General features: G+C 44.3%; 1 protein-coding gene across 3 annotated transcripts in view; it reads right to left on the bottom strand.

Moving 5' to 3' along the window:
• The window catches only part of CDKAL1 (CDK5 regulatory subunit associated protein 1 like 1), a 634,401-nt gene that overhangs the window by 111,882 nt on the left and 500,695 nt on the right, over positions 1-21,824 (bottom strand). For all 3 annotated transcript variants that reach the window (XM_059399529.1, XM_059399532.1, XM_059399531.1), the window contains one exon: positions 8,158-8,220. In XM_059399529.1, coding sequence (XP_059255512.1) covers positions 8,158-8,220 — 63 coding nt within the window. The remainder of the gene's footprint in view (positions 1-8,157; positions 8,221-21,824) is intronic.

Genomic DNA, 21,824 nt, shown 5'->3' with positions numbered 1-21,824 from the left:
GCTCACTTCCACCCTGTGCTGGTGAATTTCGTAGCGGCGTTGCGCAAGCAATGGCAGGAAAAACGGAGACTCCTTCAGGTTTGAGAAGTAATTTGAAAACACAGTAACTGCCGTATGTACGTAGATGTTCTTTTGATTATTTTTTATCAATACTCTTATTATCAATACTTTTATTGCATGTTGGCAAAGCTTCTTCCCCTATTACTAAGATTTCTAAGAGTGCTTGGGTGGGGAGGTGGAGGGGAGAGAGTCATCTACTAACTATGATGTTCTTACCTCCAGATCCAGGAAACTTCCCAATTTCTGCATCATGACCCCGCCTGCCCATAAAAGGTAGCCACAGTGCCAGTTGGGGTCTGGATAAGTGGCCCAGGACGCCATCCTACCTGCTTCTAAGCTGCTCTGCCACTGTTTTCCCATGCCGACGTGTCACGGCTTCAGATGACTTTCTCCTCAACCTTTCTCAGTGGTTTAGACTCTGCCTTACCCTATTTCTCTGGCTTGGACACCTCCTACCCTGTTGGTCCCGAAGAAGGCAGGCAGGAGTGCGGGAAGGCAAGATGGGGAACAGAGCGCGGGCCAGCCTGATCTATTGGTCTCTGGTCATACTCGCCCTGACATCCATCCAGCTTTACTCAACACATCTCGGCCCCAGGCTGATGGTCAATCAGCCAGCTGGGCCCCGGACACTGGGGGTCAGGGCGGTGGTTTTCAGGGTCTGGCCTGGCTGCTTTACTGTCTGCTTCACCAGGAGCTCAGTCCACGGACTCCTCGATGCTCCTCCCCTGCTTCTGACTTTGGTCCCTTTCATTCCGTCTCGCACTTCGTTCTCCCTACAGCTCACCTACCTAGAATTTGACTAGGAAGTGGTGGGGGCCGGGGGGAGAGGCAGGGGAAGAAGGGTCACTTTGGCCATGACCTTAAGGGTCAGTCCACCTTTTATTAGAGCATCTTACACGGTGACTCTTCAGCTACTCCTGGTACCAGGGTGATGAGCCTGGACTCGAGCCTGACTGCTCTGTAACTTACGGGCTCTGTGACCCTGAGCAGTCAGAGGATCTCCCGGGTCTGTCTCCTCACTTGTAAAATAGGGGATAACCCGAGTCCTCATCTTATAGGGTCGGTATGAAGAGTAAAGGGCTTCTGCAGGTCTGTGAAGCTTTGGGGATAGTGCCAGTTACATGGTGTGCACTCTATACCTGAATAATAATAATAACAACAACAATACTAAAAGGTCCCCTCAGATTCCATTCTCTTTGTCAGTCCCCAGGGTGACTGGCAAAGCAGGGAGCTGGCATCCGCCGGGCCGGGATCTGTGTCTGCCCTTTCGCCTCCTTCCGTATCCCCCGTCCTTGTGGTTCGGGTCACATCATAAACTAACGTGTAAAAAAAATGTTTGGGTTTTAGATCAATGTCATTTTAGAAGGAAAAGAGAAAAATACAGAGATACAGTGGCAAAGTGATGCTCAAGGAAAGCTGTTGAGTTAGACGACTTGAATCACTCGCTGGGGAGGGTTAAATATGAAGACGCAGCCTTTGGGTCAGGCTGGCACAGATCAGGAAGCAGAAGGGTAGCCAGACGCATTTACTGCTGAAGGAAAACCCCGCCGAGCCACGTCTGCACCTCGCTAATGGCTCTAGGATCCCCTTGAGAGGGAAGACATTTTAACAAACGGGGGCGCAGAGTTCTAGCGGGATGTGCTTTAGAGATGCACTTTGCTTTGAAGCTTGAGTTCGTCATTCGGCTTTAGGGTAGAGATCATGGGATGTGAACGGGGGTTTACTCCTTCCTGAAGTACTCACTTCCCCGTGCCTCGCGGCTCTACAACAGTAAGCAACTCGACCAACTGGGCATTTATCCAGTCGTTCCTGATACTTAGCAACACCTCCCCTCACCCTTTTTTGAAAAGATTTTATTTATTTATTTGACAGAGATCACAAGTAGGCAGACAGGCAGGCAGAGAGAGAGGAGGAAGGAGGCTCCCTGCTGAGCAGAAAGCCCAATGCGGGGCTCGATCCCACGACCCTGGGATCATGACCTGAGTCAAAGGCTTTAACCTGCTGAGCCATTCAGGCAGCCCAGCCGCTTTCTAAACATTTTTTGGTCTTTGCCAAAGATGGGGAAGAGAGTGGCATGCACAAATGGCTTTGGACAAGCTGTGCGAAGCGTGGCGTCAACACGCCGAGTCAATAACTTGTCTCTCTGCCCGCACGCGCCGTGCGGATCTGGCTATGGTAAAGCGCCGCATCCGTTAAAAACCGAATGTGCTATTTCCAGACAGCAGATAGCTCGAAGCGCACCAGGGCCAGCAGGCCGGGATCCAAATTCCCATCTCCCCTCGGGAGGAACCACTCAAACCGCTCTGTTGCGACACGTTCCTCCCCGCGCAGGGGATGATGACGGCTTGACCATACTGCGGCTGCCTCGGCACTGAGTCGAATGACCGTTATTCTCCAAGCAGAGAGAGCCGGGTAGAGGGACTTCTGTTATCTTAAATCACCAGACAAATCCGACTGATGGAGAAATGTAGATCAATACAGGATCTCTAATGCGAAACTGCCCCTTTCGTCCCAGGTAGGACATATGTATTTATGGGACTCAATGCCACAGGGACTACAGTCTCTCAGGGAAGGGAGGGTGGTGGTATATCCCATGACTTTTTTCCCCCAAGACTTTAAAAATAAACTTTTGCTGTATGCTTCTGTCTACATAAAGCCACAGACAATATTTTTTTTACATTTTTTTATTAAATCATATTTCACGGCGCACAGGGAGGCATGAATTCCCAGATGTGTTTGTATTAATAGCAGAGTTTAAGGTAGCCTTAGGAAGTGTGGGTTATGCAAATACAAGTCGGTATTTTTGTACATTTAATATCACACTTAAAAATGCACTGTACCGATAAGTTAGTTATAATTCTTCTACTCAAGTTATGCCTAGCATACTCTTTGAGATAAAAATGTCGTGTACTTTGATGTTTTTACAGTATCTAATAATACAAAAAAGTAATTTGGGGAAATATGGATTCTCTGCTCATTTTTTCTGCCCGCAAACAGTATTTCGTCCTTTACCCAACTATGTTCAACCCCTCTTACTATTTTCTCTGTTATTAAACCACATTCTACAGTAATACTTCATTCATCCAACCTTTAAAAAAAACAGCTATTCCTAAGTTTCCAAGATAAATAATACCTATCCTTAAAATAGAAATATTTCTAAAAATAGACCATACACGTCTCTACTATCCTCAAACATCTGCCTCTTCATGTAATTCAGGGCCAATTATTTTACTCCGAGACTGCAAAAATGGGTAGGGATCTTTAGGTATCTGGGTCCAAATTAAGTGGTCCTGGGTAGCGGCACTTCTGAGTTCCTTTGTTGATGACTTAGCGTCTTTATGGCCTTGGCCTTGCCCTCCTTTTAGCCTGCTGCCAGTTTTTAATGGAGCTCTGGCTTCTGGAAGCCATAACCACCCTCTTTGTAGCTGCTGCTGGGGTGGATTATTTTGGGGGAAGCCAGACATGTATGCCTGTTAGAAGTATTCTTTTTAAAAATGGACTGCTTGTGGATGGGGGACTTGAAGAAGTAACGAGGTGGGGGAGAGAATTAAACAGTGGGGTGGACAGGCTGGGCCCTGGCTGGCGGGCGGGCAGGCTTTGAGCTGGGTTTCAGGCGCAGAGACTCCCGCACAGAAGGCCCCTGGCTGTGTAAAGCACTGATGTCGGTCTCCTATCTGCTTGTATGGTAACTCATACACAGCTGCTTGTGGGGGCACCAAGGAATTTGTGTACAGCTCAGCTGATGTATGTCTGTGTTGATAGAAAAACTCTTAAAATAACACTAGTCACCAAAAAACAAACAAACAAACAAACCCCCAAAAAGCCAAAAAGGAAAAGCCACTTCCACCAACATGGCTTTACAGTAATGTTTCTTCTCTCACATGTGTTTATGTATTTATGTCCATGAATGTAGAAAATTCTGAAATAATAACAGTCATTCCAAGAACATGAGATGTTCACTTTATAAAATATAGAAACTGTAACAGTAACCCATTTAAGACTCACTTTTAATGGTGGAATATATGAAAAAGTTACACAGAATAACTGTTTAGAGACTAAACTATCCAGATATTAAAAACCACCACAGACTGAAACAGAATTGTGTACTTTTTCTTCCAATTTTCGTATTTTATAGCTTTTTAACGTTAGCAGATGATAAACATCTGTGTTTAGCTAATAAACTGAGATTCCCCCCTGAACACATAACTCTGATAAAAACCTAACAAGAAAGAAAAAGGAGGGCATGGAAGGAAATAAAGAGGGAGAGAGAGAGACATCTTTTCTATGCACGGCAATACTTCTTTCGGACCAAAGACAGCACATGCTAATAAGCAGAGTTTTAATAAAAACTGTTCTAATTATAGCCCTGCTCTGCTTACCCGTAACTTATCCAAAGAAAAAAATTCAACTCCAGATACATGGAAGGGTTCTGGACCTGTAACCTTTCCTGGTAGTTAGGATGACGTGTTTTCAGAAATTACAAGCTATGTTTATGATGTGTTTATTAAAATCACAGAGGACAGCATACAGAGCACAAAATAAAACCAAATTACCTGCTGCCTTGGATTCTCTTTACCAATGTTCCCTTTTATGAGGACAGAAAAATGGGAATGGGCTTTCATCAAGCCATTCTCTGTAAGTCTGTATTACAAGAACTGGAAATAGTTTTTTGTTTTGTTTTTTTTAAATGGTCATGGAACCAGAGATAACACTGCAAAATGAAATTCTTCCCATCTCCAGCCAAATTTGTCTTAGAGTATAAAAAATAAATCAGGTAATTTCCTTAAGACTAATTCAGAGTGCACATTTTGCTCTAAGCTTTATTTGCTTTCTGCAACAGTTTTTAAGAGAAACCCAACTGACCATTTACAACGTAAACAGTGGCTTCCAAGGACGATCAGGAAACACACCTGGCCTCACTCAAACACCACTGGTGTGTTTAACCCGGTGACGCTCCTGTGCCTGGGGTCAGGCAAGAGCAATCTTGGCTGGGCCGGGGGAGTTGCGGAGGAGAAAAGAGCAAACACAGCTGACTCACCGGGAAGAGAACGGTTGGACTATCCTTTGTAATTACCACTGTTTTAACAGTTTCTAGCAGGCCGGGCTATCATTTCAGTGACCCACTATAATTTGGGATGAAACCCTGGGAAATGATGCCAGCTTTAGAACAGAAGCTGCGTTTCTGAGTTGACTCAGCATAAGGAGCCCACTGAAATGCTGAGTGTTCCTTCTTTGGTATAACTTTATGTCAAGGGAAAAATTAACGATAAAAGGAATCTAGCTAGAGAGGAAACGAATACCACAATGTTCAATCCCAGGAACATTTCCATCCAAGTTAACAACAACAACAAAAAAAGGAAAATATGCAGAATAGCATGATGAACCCCCATAAACTCATCATTCAGTTTCATTCATCATTGACACATAGCCGGTCTGATTTTACTGTATCCTATCCACTCTCTGCCTTGCATTCTTTTTTTTTTCTTTTTTTAAAAGATTTTATTTATTTATTTGACAGACAGAGATCACAAGTAGGCAGAGAGGCAGGCAGAGAGAGAGGAGGAAGCATGCTCCCTGCTGAGCAGAGAGCCCGATGCCGGGCTGGATCCCAGGACCCCGAGATCATGACCTGAACTGAAGGCAGAGGCTTTAACCCACTGAGCCACCCAGGCGCCCCACATTCTTTTTTTAAAAGCACGTCGCAGACAGCCTATATTTTATTTTATATAAGCTTTCATTTATAACATGTATATATTTAATTCGAAGATCACTACAGAGATCTTACCAAGCACGAGATACTTAAGCCAACTCTAACCACATCTTATACAAAACATTCTATGTTAAAACCTATCTGCTTAGAAAGCTAATTTGTTTAATATAATTGGGTACTTAAAATGACAAAGTAACTTGAATCATGAGCTCCTTGTTGTATTTTATTTATGGGGGAGGTGGGGGATGATTCTAAGACTGAGAGAGCAGTGTCTGTTCCTCAGCCCCTGTGGTGCTAGTCATTATGGACACGGACCAAGAGCAGGAAAGGTTGACAGTGACCCAATGGGACGTGTCTGGATGGAGCTGGAGAAAGGGGCAGGAGCTGCCTGGCAACTTTCCCCTTTTCCGTCCCTACACATGCAGAATGAAGTAGAATGCCAACAGGCCAAACCTTTGGAACTTCAAAAATCACTCACCAAGCAGTCCAGCTCTTTACAATAATTTATTACCGATCCTGAAGCAAAGATCAAAAGGAACTCCGACTAGCACTTATACTCAACTCCTCATTGCCCAATGACTAATTTGTAGAGGAATGAAGTCTTCACAAGGGAAGCCAAAATAATCTGAGGTGACTTTGATACAATGCCACAAAGGATATGAAGAGGAAGCCGGTAGGAGCTGCAAATGGCTAAGTTCCATTAAGAGTTCTAATAAAAGAGTAATGGAATTTCCCTTAACTGTGAATCAAAAAATGTTAGAAGTGGGCAAAATTTACACAAGTCGGGCAAGACCTTTGATTTGTCAAAGCCTTTTGTTGTTCCTGAATGTTGACTTTAGCCATTGCTGCATACCTGTTAATTAAATTAAATGGCCTCATCTAAAACACTACAACTCTCCTATCAGGAATCCGGCCAGCCTCCTTCCCTTTGCTGGCATGTTCCTTATCTGCCGGCACCTTCTCTCTCTACCGTCAGGCATTACTGGCTCTCCTGATCTCTTTCAAACAAATTGCCATATTCTGCAAAGGGACTGCAGAAAAACGCAACATGAAATATTTTTAGTACTAGAGATTGCCATGGTCACATGAAGCATAAACACCGCTTTCACAAATTGTTGGTGCCTTAAGTCAATTGGTCACTACAGAAACACTAGAAGCTACTGAAAATCTTTCAACTTCTATGAACAACTGGCACAGTTTTTTCCTCCTGAATCCAGACATCTCCGTAATTCTCAACTGAGGAAAATAGTTTTCACACTACTTATTTTGGCTAGTTAAAAAATCCCCACCACATGTCTCCTTGTAAATTCACAGACCAAGATTGAAGTTTATATTAGCATTTCAAGTGTGCAAATTTTTTGTTCGCTTCTGAAATCACCTCGAATTAACAGATTTCCTGGAACCTTTACATGATGCGGAAGTGGTGCGGGAGCCTCGGGAACCCTGTAATATATTTCCCCACGATGATGTGGTGGTGAGAGTTTTCTTTTAAGACAGTCAGGTGTGCGTGCGTGTGTGTTTTTAAAGAGCTCTTATACAAATAGATGGTGAAATGCTTTCAAGTAAAAAGTTGTCTGGGGATTCTTCAAATACAGGGAGTGAAGAGCGTGGGGTACAAATGAAGCAACATGGGCCATAGGTCCTTCAAGATGGGGGACAAATACGTGGGGTCTCGGCACTATCTGGTTGGTCTTCTGTGGGGCAAAACTTTTGGAAGTGGGCATTTCAGGTATTATGCTATATACTGCTCTTTCTTTGGGATTTTATTCAGAGAAAATACCTCTGTTAGGAGCAATGGAAAGCCAAAGAGCTGGTAATGCCTATCTCAACTGTCTTTACCAATTCAAAAGTTAAGTTCATTTCTTCAGCGTTTGGAAAGAAAAAAACCAACCAAGTAAATAACACCCCCAAATCTATTTTTGCCTCGTCTTTGAGATTTCGGGGACAACGTGTAACTGGATTTTAATGTGAATAAGACGTAATTATTTCAGTTCAGAAATGAAGATTTTTTGACTTCTTTAGCAGAGATAAACTGCTGACAAATTAAAATGGAAATACAGGGCGCCTGGGTGGCTCGGTGGGTTGGGCCGCTGCCTTTGGCTCAGGTCATGATCTCAGGGTCCTGGGATCGAGTCCCGCATTGGGCTCTCTGCTCAGCAGGGGGCCTGCTTCCCTCTCTCTCTCTCTGCCTGCCTCTCCGACTACTTGTGATTTCTCTCTGTCAAACAAATAAATAAAATCTTTAAAAAATAAATAAATAAATTTTAAAAAATGGAAATACAAATGTAATTGGAAAACGTACTTCAAAATCACTATCCACTGGCGGGAACTGTGCTCTATGTTCAGAAAGACTTGAATCCAACACACGAATAACACGTTTCTCTTACCTTGTGATCGTACGGACTGTAAGAATGGAACACCCGGGAAAGGTCTTTCGTTCTCTGTTTTTTCTGTGGAAGAAAACACAAACATGTGAGTTGGCAGGTGACAAAAACACACACGTGCATAAGTATCTAAATGTCTGTCTGTCTATGTATCTCTCTGTCTACTTATCCACCTGCATGAAGACATTGTTTAGAGGTTCTTCCTTGTGCAGAGTGAGGGACTACAGTGCCAGTCTGGGATACGGGGTTGCAATCAGAAATCATAGCCACTTGATGGCTTTGTGGTTCATTGTCACAGACCAGTGAGGAGACTTTTTCCTGGAGTTTTCAGAGTTGAAACAGTAATCATCCTCAGAAACTCTATTTTCAAACACATGAGATTAAACAGAAGAGACTACACTGAGGAAAAAAACTGAGATGCTTGGATTTCACTGTAATGCCAACTGCTGTTACCGGGACCTGGACGCCTATGTGCGTCCAGTGAAACAGGACACCTTCCCCTGGTTTCCTAGTCACAGCTCAGGCCTCTGTGTGAGGCTGCCTTTGTTCTGTTCTGCTGTGTAGCCCAAGTGCCTCGCGTGGTATCTCTCACGCAGCACTCGAAGCTATTTGCTTATGGAATAAACGAATTCACCTGACTTAGACAGGCATATCTATAATGATGACATAAGCCTCATACTTGATGATGAAAAGAGAAGCCTCTTTTCCTGCTAATGAGATGGTTTTCTCCAGCTGAATCCACTACTTAAGGCTGGTCTCTACCTCCTGCTCCCCTAAGTGTCTGTGACAGTGGGAGGGGGGCGGTGGGGTTCTCTTCTGGTCGACAGGAAGAAGCAGCTTGTTTTCTCGTAGACTGAGACCTGTCCACTCACCATAACCACCATGGGAAATTTTGCCTGTGGTTCTAGATCTTCCGTGCATGTATTTTCACATACAATCATTACTTTCAAAGAAAGGGGACCATTCTGTATACAGTCCCCAAACTGTTTTTTTCCAACTTCACAACTGATCCTTGCCAAACTTAAAAACCTGTATAACCAGATCTGCAATCCCTTACATGGGGTACTGAAATCCAAAACTTCTGCAATCGGAAATTTTTTTCAGCCTTTTACTTCCATTTTTTCACAAAATGATCATCTTGGCACAAACATCTTTGCCAGCTTGACAGTGTGCACTTTTCTCAGAAACAATACATTGTACTGGTGCAGACGCAGAGTCAGAGAGCCCGGCATGCTGATCACCTTGACGGATAACGGCGAACGGCCTCCTCCCTCCAAACCCTACTCCGATTTGCCTTTCCGAGCAAGAGTGAACGAGAGAAGGGACTGCCGCATAAGTTGGAAATTCTTCATTTCTCTTTCCCATATAGAGGTTAGGATATTTCTCAATTCACTGAGCAGATGAGACATCTTTAAAACAGAGATCGAACATCTTCCCAGGTGCCCATTACAGAACTGATTTCTTCTACGTCGTCGAGTTAGCCCACGACTGCACCTTGCAATGCTGGTGCGAGCGTGGTCTCCTGTCCCTACTACCAACCTCTCTTGCTTCTGGCTCCCCTGCGCGGTTGCTAATCCAACTGCCAGGTAGCCAAGCGGCTTCTGTTTGCACTTGTGAATGGATCCTTGCCTGGTATTCAGGTTTCCTAGGGAAGTCTTTCCGCATTTCCTCCTTTTAAACTCCAGTGTCTGCCTGAGCACATCTGTCTCACCTCCCCAGTGCCAGGGATCCTAGCAGACCCTCCGGCCTTGGGCTCTCCGTGACCACTGGGAGCCACTTGGCTAAGCAGTTGAATCCCGCATTAGCTCGGATTTGAGATCAGAGTCATCTGTACGCCCTTGTTGCCCCGTAGACCGGTTTTTCGATTTCAGAACGATTCCAGCTGGCAGGGCTGCAAGTCCCTTGGCTTTGTTTCCACGTCACCCACTAAACATCACCCCTCCCTGCAGCCATCCCAAACCCCCACCTCCCCTGTCCACCTCGGAAGTGGGCTTCTGACCATCCTGAAGCTGAAGCAACGTACGGCTTCTTTTCCCTCTGAGGACAGGCATGAGCCTGTGACTGACTGGGAACCGTCCCCTGACTCTCCAGGGGCCCCAAAATCTGTTCTGAACTAGTCACGGGCTCACCAAAGTTTTCCTTAGCTTGTGATTTTCTCTTTTATTTCCATGTACCCCCTTAGATGTATAAGGGTTCTTGGGTTATACTTCTATCAGAAGAAAAATGACGGATACGAACATTTCCTTTGGTAGAAGACTCACTATAAAACATGGGGTGAAATTTTTTCAGGAAGGAAATTATGCTAGGAAAGATAAAACACAGAGCATATCAATGTTCAGTTTAGGAGGTGTCTGAGAGACTGGTTCGTCCCCAAAAGGCTGAGCTACCTGCTTGAGTTGGCGGGTGGAAATGGAATATTCAGAGATTGTTTGGTGTGACATTTTCATGTGGTTTTGGTTTTATATCTCTGTTTTGACAGCTAAAACCTATACATGCTTTTTACTGTAAGCTACCTCAAATTATTTTGGGAAGTAAGTGGGGTATAACTGATGAATAAATAACACAATTCAGATGAGCACCAAAAAGAAGCCAGCCAGGGAAAACAATGCTCTTCTTTCTGACAACAATTTTAATATATACAAATATGGGGAAGTCTTGGCTGGGAATCCTGAAGGTTCTATGTGTTAGTTCGGTTAACTGGAAACTACAACTGTTTTTCCTGGGAGGTCAGAATCATACAGCTCAGTGGTATATGTTCAGGGATCCAGAATAGGGTTTGACAACGGGTGGTCCATAGGCCAATCTAGCCCTCCACCTGTTTTTGTAAGTAACATTTTACTGAGACACAGCCACCAGCCACACGCATTTGTTTCTGTGTACCTATGACCGCTTCTGTGCTCGAACAGCAGAGTCGAGGGGTTCCCACACAGATCCTATGGCCCGTTAATCCTAAAGTATTTACTCTCTGGCCCTTTACAGAAAGAGCTAGCCATCCCAGATCTCAAATCGCTATCTTGGATCATGTCTACTTCTGGCAATAGTCCCCTGACCCCAAACCAAATGAACAACCAGCAAAAATCCTCTCTCCTTCCACTGCATGAAGACAGTGCAAGAACCAATCAGAACCTATACCCAAATACATCAGAATGAACCTACCAGGCCAGAGATCCGTTAGCTGTCTTGCTACCAGGGTTTTACTTTTGGGCATTCGATGTTCAGGCAGAGAATATTATGAGTTGGTTTGCAGAGCATGCGGACATAGATATAGCACTTTCAGAGCCTTCCGCATTCACACTGTGAACCGTGCATGACAGAAATGCTGAAATTCTTTCCTAAATTTTAGTGCCAAAGCCAAGGAGAAGCTTTCATGTACAAGGGAATGGCCGTTACCACCAGTGAGCCGGTTTCTCATAGGCAGACACTGCTAAGAGTCCTGGGCTACAAAACTTGTTGAGCCTTGCTATCAGCAGTTTTAACTGAAGCTAAAAGCCGAGCCAAAAATGGAATAATTAGATACTTTCCTATTGCATCATAGTGTGTGTCTATAAACTACCTCCCACTTTTTAGCCTGTTAAAACAAACATCTCAGTCATGCAACCACCTATTAATTCTCTGAGTGTTTAAAAAGTAAACATGTTGAACAAGGTGTGTGATGAACTTGAAACGAGGGTGGCCAAGTACAGTAAGTATGACAAACATCTCCCTTGGAGCTAGATGAGGGTCTTCGAGTCCATTTCCCTGTACTCACTGGGGTACAGGCCTCAGAGATGAGTCTGTGTGGGGAATACTTGGGTCTAGAAGATGAGGCAGTCTGAAAATCTGGTCAAACTTTGAGATTCTGGAGAATTTCCATCCCAGAGGTGTCTCCTAAACTGTTTTTATATTTCACACTCCGAGAACAGAAAACACTGATGACCCCTTTAAGACCCAAGTTTAAACTCCTTTTCAGACAAAACCAAACAAAACTAAAGGCCCCAGTGGAGCATTTTTAACAGTTCAGGTTTCCAGACAATGGAATCATTTCAATTTTTATCAAATGGATACAAGGAGTGAGATCTGAAAGAGCATGCAATGAAAAATCTGAATTTTGAAGGTGAAGTTATATAATCAATTAAATCGTAACAATATCCACCAGTTTAACCCAAAAGAATCCAGTGCTTTCTGTGTCATTCTCTCTTGTAGATAATACAATATAAATGTTTCAGGACACTTTGTGGTAAGAAGCTGAAAGAGCAGGTTTGAGTTTCAATATACTAACTTCCTGTTTCCAATTCCCCGTGTAAGGTGCTTGGAAGACACCGCTCTGGCCTAACAAGTAACAAGCGAACAGACTGAAAAACCAACTCTTTTTTGGATGCAGAAGGGAGGGAAAGACGGAAAACACTGATGCCCCCAGGACTGGGGAGACCACTAAGTCAATATGGGGAATGTGGCTTCTGGAGCATCTGAAGCATGAGCAAGAAAACTGGAATGGTAACAGAGGGATTGCTGGAGGCTCAGTGCAGACAACTCTGTTAAGAACTTCAGGACGGGGGGGCACCTGGGTGGCTCAGTGGGTTAAGCCTCTGCCTTGGGCTCAGGTCGCAATCCCAGGGTCCTGAGATGGAGCCCCACATCAGGCTCTCTGCTCAGCGGGGAGCCTTGCTTCTCCCTCTCTATCTGCCTGCTTCTCTGCCTACTTCAGCCTACTTGTGATTTTTGTCTCTGTCAAATAAATAAATAAATAAATAATCTTAAGAAGGAAAAAAAAAGAACTTCAGGATGATACAGTCATGAGGCAGGAGTGGGTGGTCTATAATATCCTGAGATTTGCCTCCAAGAGCTCAACGAGGTTCTCATACTAAATATCAGAGGAAAACCCCCTGTGGCTGCAGGCACAGGAAGGGTAAGAAGAGGCACCTTGAAATACACCAGAGTACTCTGTTTTCAACAAGGCCTGCCCTCTGGGGGAAACTAGTTAAACAGGGTCTTATCTCCTGGGGTATTATCAGAGACTAGCTAACCTGACAAGGGAAATACCCAACTTCAGTCCACTAAGCCATCCTGTTTCACCCAAGGAGGGAGGAAAAACACTGAGAAAACCTGTTTATAGTCCAGAGGCAGAGTCACTAAAAGACTGAGATCTCATCATTGGACTCTAAGATGCTTCTCCTGTCCTTAAACCTCACCATATTACTAAAGGCCTATTTGCACTGGTTCCTTTTACCCAGTACATCATGTCCAGCTGTCAAGAACATTTACAAGACATACAAAAGTCAAAAACACAATTTGAAGAGACAGGCCAAGCTTCGGAACCAGACATGGCAGAATACTGGAATTTAGACTGGGAGTTAAAAATATGTTGAGGGTTCTAACGGATAACATAGACAGTATGCAAGAACAGATGAAAAATGTAAGCAGAGAGATGGAAATCAAAGAAAGAACCTCCCCAAACCCTAGAGATGAATACTACAGTGTAAATGAAGAATGCCTGTGATAGGCCAAGTTGCAGAGTGAACGTGGCTGAGGAAGGAATCTCTAAGACTGTAACAACAGAATCCTCAAAAACCAAAAAGATGAGAGAGCAAAGACAATTAAAAAAAAAAAAATCCAAGGACTGTGGGACGCTACAAAAGGTATAAAATATGCATAATAGGGACATCAGAAGAAGAAGAAAAAACCACATGAAATAGTTGAAACAGTAATGACTAAGAATTTCTCCAAATGAATGACAGACATCAAACCACAGATCTAGGAAGCTCAGACAACACCAAGCAAAATAAATGCCAAAGAAACCTATTCTTTGGTATATTATTTTCAAATGATAGTAAATCAAAGATAAAAATTCCTGAAAGAAACCAAAGGGGGATGGAATTCCTTATCTATAGAGGAACAAAGATAAGAACCACATCTAATTTCCCAGAAACCACGCCGGCAAAAAGAGAAATATTCAAAGTGTTGAGAAAAAAACCCACCAGCTCAGAATTCTGTACCCTGCAAAATTAGCCTTCCAAAATGAATAGATAAAAAACTCCTCAGAGAAACAACTGAGGGAGTTTATTTCCACCAGACCTTGTTTGCAAGAAATATTAAAAGAAGTTCTTTGGAGAGAAGGAAAATTATATAGGTCAGAAATCTGGATCAGAAGGAAGAGCACTGAATAAGTAGAGAAGAATAAACTGCAGGTAAAAGAAGTTTTATTTTTATTTTTTTTAATTGATCTAACAGGTAACAGCTTATTCAAAACAGTAACAGCAAAAATATATTCAATTATGCATGTTTATGTATATGTGAAATGAATGACAATGATGCTAAGGGTTGGGGAAAGACATTAAGATAACTGTGTCATTAGGGCACCTGGTGGCTCTGGTCATGATCCCAGCATCCTGGGACTGAGCCCTGTATTGGGCTCCCTGCTTGGTAGGGAGTCTGCTTCTCTCTCCCTATACAACCCGCACCTCCCCTGCTGCCAGGTTGTGTGCTCTCTCTCTCTCTCTCTCTCTCTCTAATAAATAAATGAAATCTTAAAAAAAAAAAAAATTGTGTTAAGGTACTCACACTACCCCTAAAGTTGAGTTGTTGCATGAGATTTTATTTTTTTATTTATTTTATTTTATTTTTTGCTTGGTTTGATTGGAACAGCATACTGCAAACTCTAGGGCAACTACTAACACAGGTTAAATATAAAGGTATAACTGATATGATAGGAAAAGAGAGTTTCAAGTCACTTATTTCTTCTTGCCCCCTTGTTGGCAGGGAGCCTGGAAAATGGCTAACCAATCGACTAGCAAATAGCAGTGGAAAGTAAGAGTGAAAAGATAAGAAGCCAAGACAACTCATTAAGTGGGCATGCAGGTTCTGAACAGGTTATCTTTGTGTCATGCAAGGGCCCTTAAGACAAGAAGGTAATCGATGATGGGGGTGGGGTGTCTAGGAGGGTTAGGTTCTAAACAAATTCCACAAAGAGACCAGAGTCAAAATTCTAGGAAATAAACACCAGGGAGCAAGAACTGGTCTGTTACTACTTGCCAGAGACAGGCATTTAGCAGGGAAGTCAGAGAGCCACGTCCTGAGGCAGAAGGGCCAACACAGCAAAGTGACAAGGTAAAAACAAATGACTCAGGGCTTCAGGGGTCCTTGGTGAGACTAGTCAGGAACTAGGAGGACTGCAGTGAGGGCTTAGCAAGAAGCACTGAGGCACTAAAGCCAAGGATAAGAAATGAAGTAGCCAGGAAACCTTAGAAGGTTAGTGTTAACTATCCAAACTGTGGTCTGACCATAAGGCAGGTCTGATGTTTGCCCTGGGATCTTGATTATACTTCCTGCAGGGGCAGGTTCCCAGTGTCAGGGGTAGGCGATGCTGAGCTTATTCAACTCAGCCTGTGATATGACAGCATTTGGTTGAAAAGGGAAAATACCAGAGAGTTTAGTTTTTGATAAAAGCAGAATTAAAGAACTGGGTCTATAGACAGTTGATGCCATTTATAAACTGCAGGAAAGCAGGCTGGGTGTAGGTGCCCAGAGGGAGGAAGGAAGTAGCTGTGTGAAAACAGAGAGATGCCTAAGTGGTTAGAGCACATACTGTAAGGAACGGGACAAATGATCCCATTTGTGGTCCAAAAAGTGCTTCCTCGTGGTGTTAGGGATGGAACAATCATGCGAGGCTAGAAGCTGAGTGTGAGAGGTTGTGGCCATGCTTTAGAGAAAAGGACAACATCCGATCTCAGATTCAGCTAGGGCGAGGAGAGGAGGTGGTTAGATCGACAAAAAGCAGAGGCAGAACAGATGGCGCTTGGCGACTCATTAGGTAAGGAGTACATACAGGACAGGGAAGAACAGTGGGGACTCTAAGATCTGGGGCTCGGATAACCAACAGGAGAGAAGCGTCCTGTATAAGGAATCCAGGCAAAAGTAAGTCTTGAGGGGGAGGAGGTTAGGGAGGGGAGTTCAGGATTGAAGAGAATGCGTTTGAGCGGCTGGCCATGAGGCACCAGGGAGATAACAAGAGGAAGTCAGATAAGGACAGGGTGCTGGAGCAGAGACGGGGCCACCGATGTGGGAGTCATGAGCCTGCCGGTCTAACTGAAAGCAGGAGAGGGGATGCGATCACAGGGCAAGCCTTCAGGACAAAGGAGGCAAGAAGACGAGAGAAGGTTGAGGTTAATACTCCAGCAAATCACAGCTCTCTGACCTTGGGCAAGCAATCCGCTCTGGACCTCCTTTGCCATATGAGGGAGGTGAATCAGGCCAGGGGTTCTCGAGCCTCATTGTGGTTGGAACCAATAAGGAACCTTTAGAGTATACCAGTGTTCTGGTGTGAATCCCCAGTGGCGCTGAGCTAATGCGCATGGTGGGACGCAGACAGGGGTCTTACTGAGAAGCTCTTGGGTTTCCCAGTGTGTGGCCAAAGTGGAGAAGCACTGGCCAATACAGGATCCCGGAGGTTTCTCCCAGCCTCTGCCTTCTGGGTGGGATCCCCACTGTCCTTCAGCTTTTGCTGTTCAGGGCTCTGAATGCCATCAAGCATTTTCATTCTTAATCTCCATATTATGTCTGCAGCTTTGCCTTATTTTCCAGCCTCTTCCTTGACTTAAAAATGAACTCTGTGCAGGAATTCCTCTGGGGCACATTGGGGCTTTGGCTGCAGAGCACAGGCTACTGTTCTGTATTTAGTTCCCTACTTGGTGAGCGCTTCTGAAAAATGAATGGAGAGCTAACTGAATAGACTTGGGACTTTATTTTGTTATCAATGCATAAAACACCAGAAACTTTGGGGCGCCTGGGTAGCTCGGTTGGTTAAGCAACTGCCTTCGGCTCAGGTCACGGTCCCGGAGTCCCGGGATCGAGTCCCGCATCAGGCTCCCAGCTCCAAGGGGAGTCTGCTTCTCCCTCTGACCTTCTCGCCTCTCATACTCTCTCTCACTCTCTCTCTCTCTCTCTCAAATAAATAAATAAATAAATAAAAATCTTAAAAAAAAAATCAGAAACTTAATTAAAAGCACTTGACATTATCAGCACTCAATCACAACCTCACTTTGATACTGGACATGTTCGGCTGGTGTCCCTAAGAGGGTAATTATCATTCAAGATCAAAGAAGAAAGAACAGGTCCTTGGCATCTAAAACAAGAAAACTCAAAATTCAGAAATGACTTAACAAAGAAATCAGTGATATGAAATATACTTACTATACCTCAAATACTCAGCAAAACAGACAAACTTCAAAATGTCACCTGCTTTTCCTTAGGAAGGCATACATGTAATATTTTTGTGTTTGGTGAGAAATGGTACTGTGAGGAGAGAAGGGAAAATAAAGAAAATTCGGTTGCTCTAAGTCTATACACATTTTCCACCTCTTCCGTCCTAGTAAGATCTGGAAGGTAATGGACATGACCATAAAATGGTGCCAATTTGGCCCGTACGCTTGAATTTCCTTCTCTGCCTCCAGTTACAGCAAAGTCAATGAAAGTTTCAGGTTCTTTAGTGTTTGGAATCTATGGAAGTTCCAAAGGGGCACACCATGTAAGCATGTGTCAGAGGACATGAAAAACAGAATTCTCTGAGTGGATGTTAGCAAAGAGGCGAGTGACTGCTCACCCACTGTTAATGGTATTCAAAAAACCCCAACCAGGCAAACGTGGAAATGTACCACTGATCTCTGGCTTTACGGTTTCTAAAATAACCTTAGTGGAACTGTAGGTACAGTGATCAGTGCGTCGTTTTCATTGTGGGTGTGCTAGAGGCACAGGGACACCGTTTGTCCTGGAGGTCCTTGACTGAGCTACCAATGCTGGAGGAAAGTATAAACAGGGAACTCTGCATTAATTCAGCTGATAATATAAAGCGTTAAGTAGTCATATCTTCTTATATCAAGTTCACCTTATTTTCTAAAGAGAACATTTGTTTGCAAGGCAAGGTCATTCTTGGGTGACAAAGGCACGACCCAGCACCGGAGAAAGGAAGGAGACAGGACTATTCTCCCCTGGGAGGTGTTGCCAAATGAGTAGCCATTACAAGCAGTTAGAAGAGAAACAGCCTTTCAGCATAAAACAAATCCCTGTAAAGTTAGAAAGACAAAGTCAAAGGGTACTAAGCACTACCTACCACACAATAGTTCATTCAAAGTTCCTTTGTACGGGAACTCTGGGGCTCAAGGTAGCTCACAAGAATGGGAGCTGCTATAAATACCAACTCAGTATCACTTATCCTCACTCTGACCTTCGAACTGACCACAAAAGAGAGCTAATTTTACTTCTTATCTGGATTACTGTAGTACTACTTTCTTTCCTGGCCTCTCTGGGTCCACGTTTCACCGTCCAAATCAAGAGCTGATGGAAAATTCAGCTGACCACTGATTTTTGTACAGTCTGTGATTTGTTTTTATAATTTTAAGTAGCTGGGGAAACAAAAAAAAAAAAAAAAAAAGAAGAAAACCTCCAAAGAACAAGAGTACTGGTGACATGTGAAAATGACATGAAATTCAAATCCCCACTAACCCTTAGGGAACACGGTCAACCACTCAAGCATTGTCTATGGCTGCTTCTGTGCTCGGTGGCACGGGAGAAGGGCTATGTCAGAAACCATGCGACCTGTACGCCAAGCACATGGACTACCTGGCCCTTTACAGATAGCTTACAAACCCTTGCTCAAAATCACTGGTGTCTGGGGGCGCCTGGGTGGCTCAGTGGGTTAAGCCTCTGCCTTCAGATCAGGTCATGATCTCAGGGTCTGGGATCGAGCCCCGCATCCTGCTCTCTGCTCAGCAGGGCGCCTGCTTCCCCCCCCCCCCCGGCCCTCTCTGCCTGCCTCTGCCTACTTGTGGTCTCTGTCTGTCCAATAAATAAGTAAAATCTTTAAAAAAAAAATCACTGGTGTCTGATTCCAGCTGCACAGTGGAAATGCCTGTGGATCGAAATAATACGGATGTCTGGGTCCCCTTGCCATGTATTCTGATGGAACCGATCTTACTGGGGATCTAAGTAGTCTGACAAAGCAAAGCAAATAGGTTTTAATCTAATTCCTATTAAATGTTCTTTCACATAATTTTAGTATTGGTACACCAATTCATAGGTATAAAGATTACCCCCCTGTGAAAAGGTTTCCATGTTATTTTTAAAATTTAAAGCATTCCTTTAACAAATGACAAGATCACTTCTCTTACGAGGATACTTTTGAAGAACTAGCAGTTGCAGTGTTGAAACTCTGGGAGCTCCTCCCACCGTCACAACTCAGCAACAAATTGGTTTCCCTGAACTACACTGTATTTTTTTCTTTAGAGTTTTACTAGGTTCTAAGTTATCTGAAATTAAGGAGAGGCTGGGGACAAATGGTTTTATTTAACTCTTTCCTACCTGCTTAATAATGTCTGGTACCTGTAAATTATTTTAAGTAGGGACAAACCGTTCAGTCAAACAAAAAGCAAAAATAGGAAGCCTGATTAGAGGTGTGACTCGGGGAGGGTAATATTTTACAGGTGTCTCTAACACATACAAGGTGGGTTTATCTAACGAGTGCCCTGGAGGTCTCTGCACTTCTGTATTATCATCAAATGTCTCTCTTCCTTTTATTTGCAGGGAGGTGGTAACAGGCCTTTACTAACATTCCCCACGGACGGACACACCTGGGAGTCCAACATCACGAAATACAGAGTTGGGCCGTCTGGGTCTGCACGAACTCTATTAACGTGCTGAGCCTCATATCAGCTTCCAGAAGCTAATCCACAAAGCTCCCAGGGGGGAAATGATGAAAAAAGAATGAAGGAAAAGAAATTTCTCTGACCTACAGATAAGCTGCTACCCAGTTCTAAAAACTGATCAAGACCAATGCATCTTCTTCGTGACCCCGCATAACCCCCGGCGTCACCCCATTGGAAGAGAAGCCTGACAATTGTTCTGGGCCAGTTACTGCTGCATCTCCAGATAAGCCCACAACTCGTTTTGATTATGATTCCACGACTGGCAGCTGGCAGGTCAGACACGCCATCGGAGGGCCGATGACTCGCCTAATTTCTACATCTAATTTAGCACCTACTGTAAAAAAAATCATTTCTATCAGTGATAGGCTACTACCGATCTCTCTCTCTGCCCCATCACACTGGTAAGAGTCTAAAATTCATTTCAGGGGTGGCTGGGCTTTTTGACCTGTCTCCTCCTTCAGTTCTGTGTCAAAAATGGACTGATTTTTGTTCCCTATATTAAACATACACATTTTCCTTTTTTTTTTTTTTTTTTTTAAATCTTTGGCCTTTATGATCACAGAGCCTGTATGTGATGACCAGCAGACAATTTAATATACAGTTCCATCTGCTCCCTTCTCGCGTCCTCACACCACTTCAGAAACTGGGGACTCTTTTCTATCCCATGGAGCAAAGTTACTGCACAGATAGCTGGGGGGTGAACATTTCTGAGACTGGCACCATGCCCACAGGAGAGAAAGGTACAGGTATGCATGCGCGGGGCCGGTGCCGGGGCAGGGATGTTGGCTGAGGCCTTAGGGAATGAGGACAAGGGCAAGGCACAGGAACGTGAAGTATGAGGTTTCCCTCGAGCCCATTTCAACACCCCAAACAACCCTTGTTATTTATAATCCATGTTGTGTAACAGCTTTCATGAAATTAACCTACAATTAGGTTTTCACACAAACAGGGAAAAGCTGCCGGGACGATGGAGGTACCAAATGACTGGCCTGACCATTTTAAGTCACGAGAAAACAGGCGGAACGGGGTGCTGGGGCTCTGTCCACCACCAAGGCTCTGGGGGCGGCGGGGAGGGAGGGGTTAAAGCAGTGCCGTCCGGTCAGCCCAGCCGGGCTCTCCAGCCTTAGGCAGCCGCGTGTCCACCACCTGAGCACACCCTCAGGGTATACGCAAGCCTGTTCACTCAGCCTCAGGTACCACCCCTCGCCCTGCCCCAGTCCCTGTCTTCCCCCCTCTTCAGAGAGCTAAGAAGTGAAAGGGCCCACCATCTACCTATTGCATGTATCCTATGCTTTCTGCTCTTTCATTAGGAGAGGATCCTAACAGGGTTTTCTGTTGTTTTTTCTTTTCTTTTTTTTTTTTAAGATCTTATTTATTTGAGAGAGAGAACAAAAGCGAGAGAGATTGGGGGAGGGAGAAGCAGACTCTCCAGTGAGCGGAGAGCCCGATGCAGGGCTCGATCCCAGGATCCTGAGATCATGACCTGAGCCCGTAGGCAGTTGCTTAACCGACTGAGCCACCCAGATGCCCCTGCTGCTGTTTTTAAGAAAGGCCAATAGGCTTAGCACACACGCATGTTTGGGCTACAAAAGGACAACAGTACCTTGGAAAAAACTCAATCAACTACCGGGCCGTGAGGGTTAGAGAGGAGTTCTGCTTACAGTAGCTTTCATCAGTTCCAAAGTCTAAACAGTTTTTGGACATTTATAGAGTCCTTTCTATTTTCCGAGTGCTTCCAACTGTATTTTAACGACAGGCACTCATGTATTCAAAGATTTCCTGAATGTCTGCTCCGTGCATTTGGATCGGCAATTAACCCCCCTCCTTCAACCGGTGCCTGGATCTGCTGGCTTTCTCCATCACAGGAGCCAAGCACCGTGAATTCCTTCCTTTCGTGTTTTATCTCAGAGCACTGTTGGACGCTCTCGGGCTCTCAATGCGGCGATGTTGCTCTATGTCCTTGTTCGAGCCAACATCTTCCTCGCTCTCCGTACTATG

This window comes from Mustela nigripes, chromosome 5 (genome assembly GCF_022355385.1).
Source record: "Mustela nigripes isolate SB6536 chromosome 5, MUSNIG.SB6536, whole genome shotgun sequence".
In the NCBI taxonomy this organism is placed as follows: domain Eukaryota; kingdom Metazoa; phylum Chordata; class Mammalia; order Carnivora; family Mustelidae; genus Mustela; species Mustela nigripes.
This window is presented reverse-complemented; position numbering and strand designations above follow the sequence as displayed.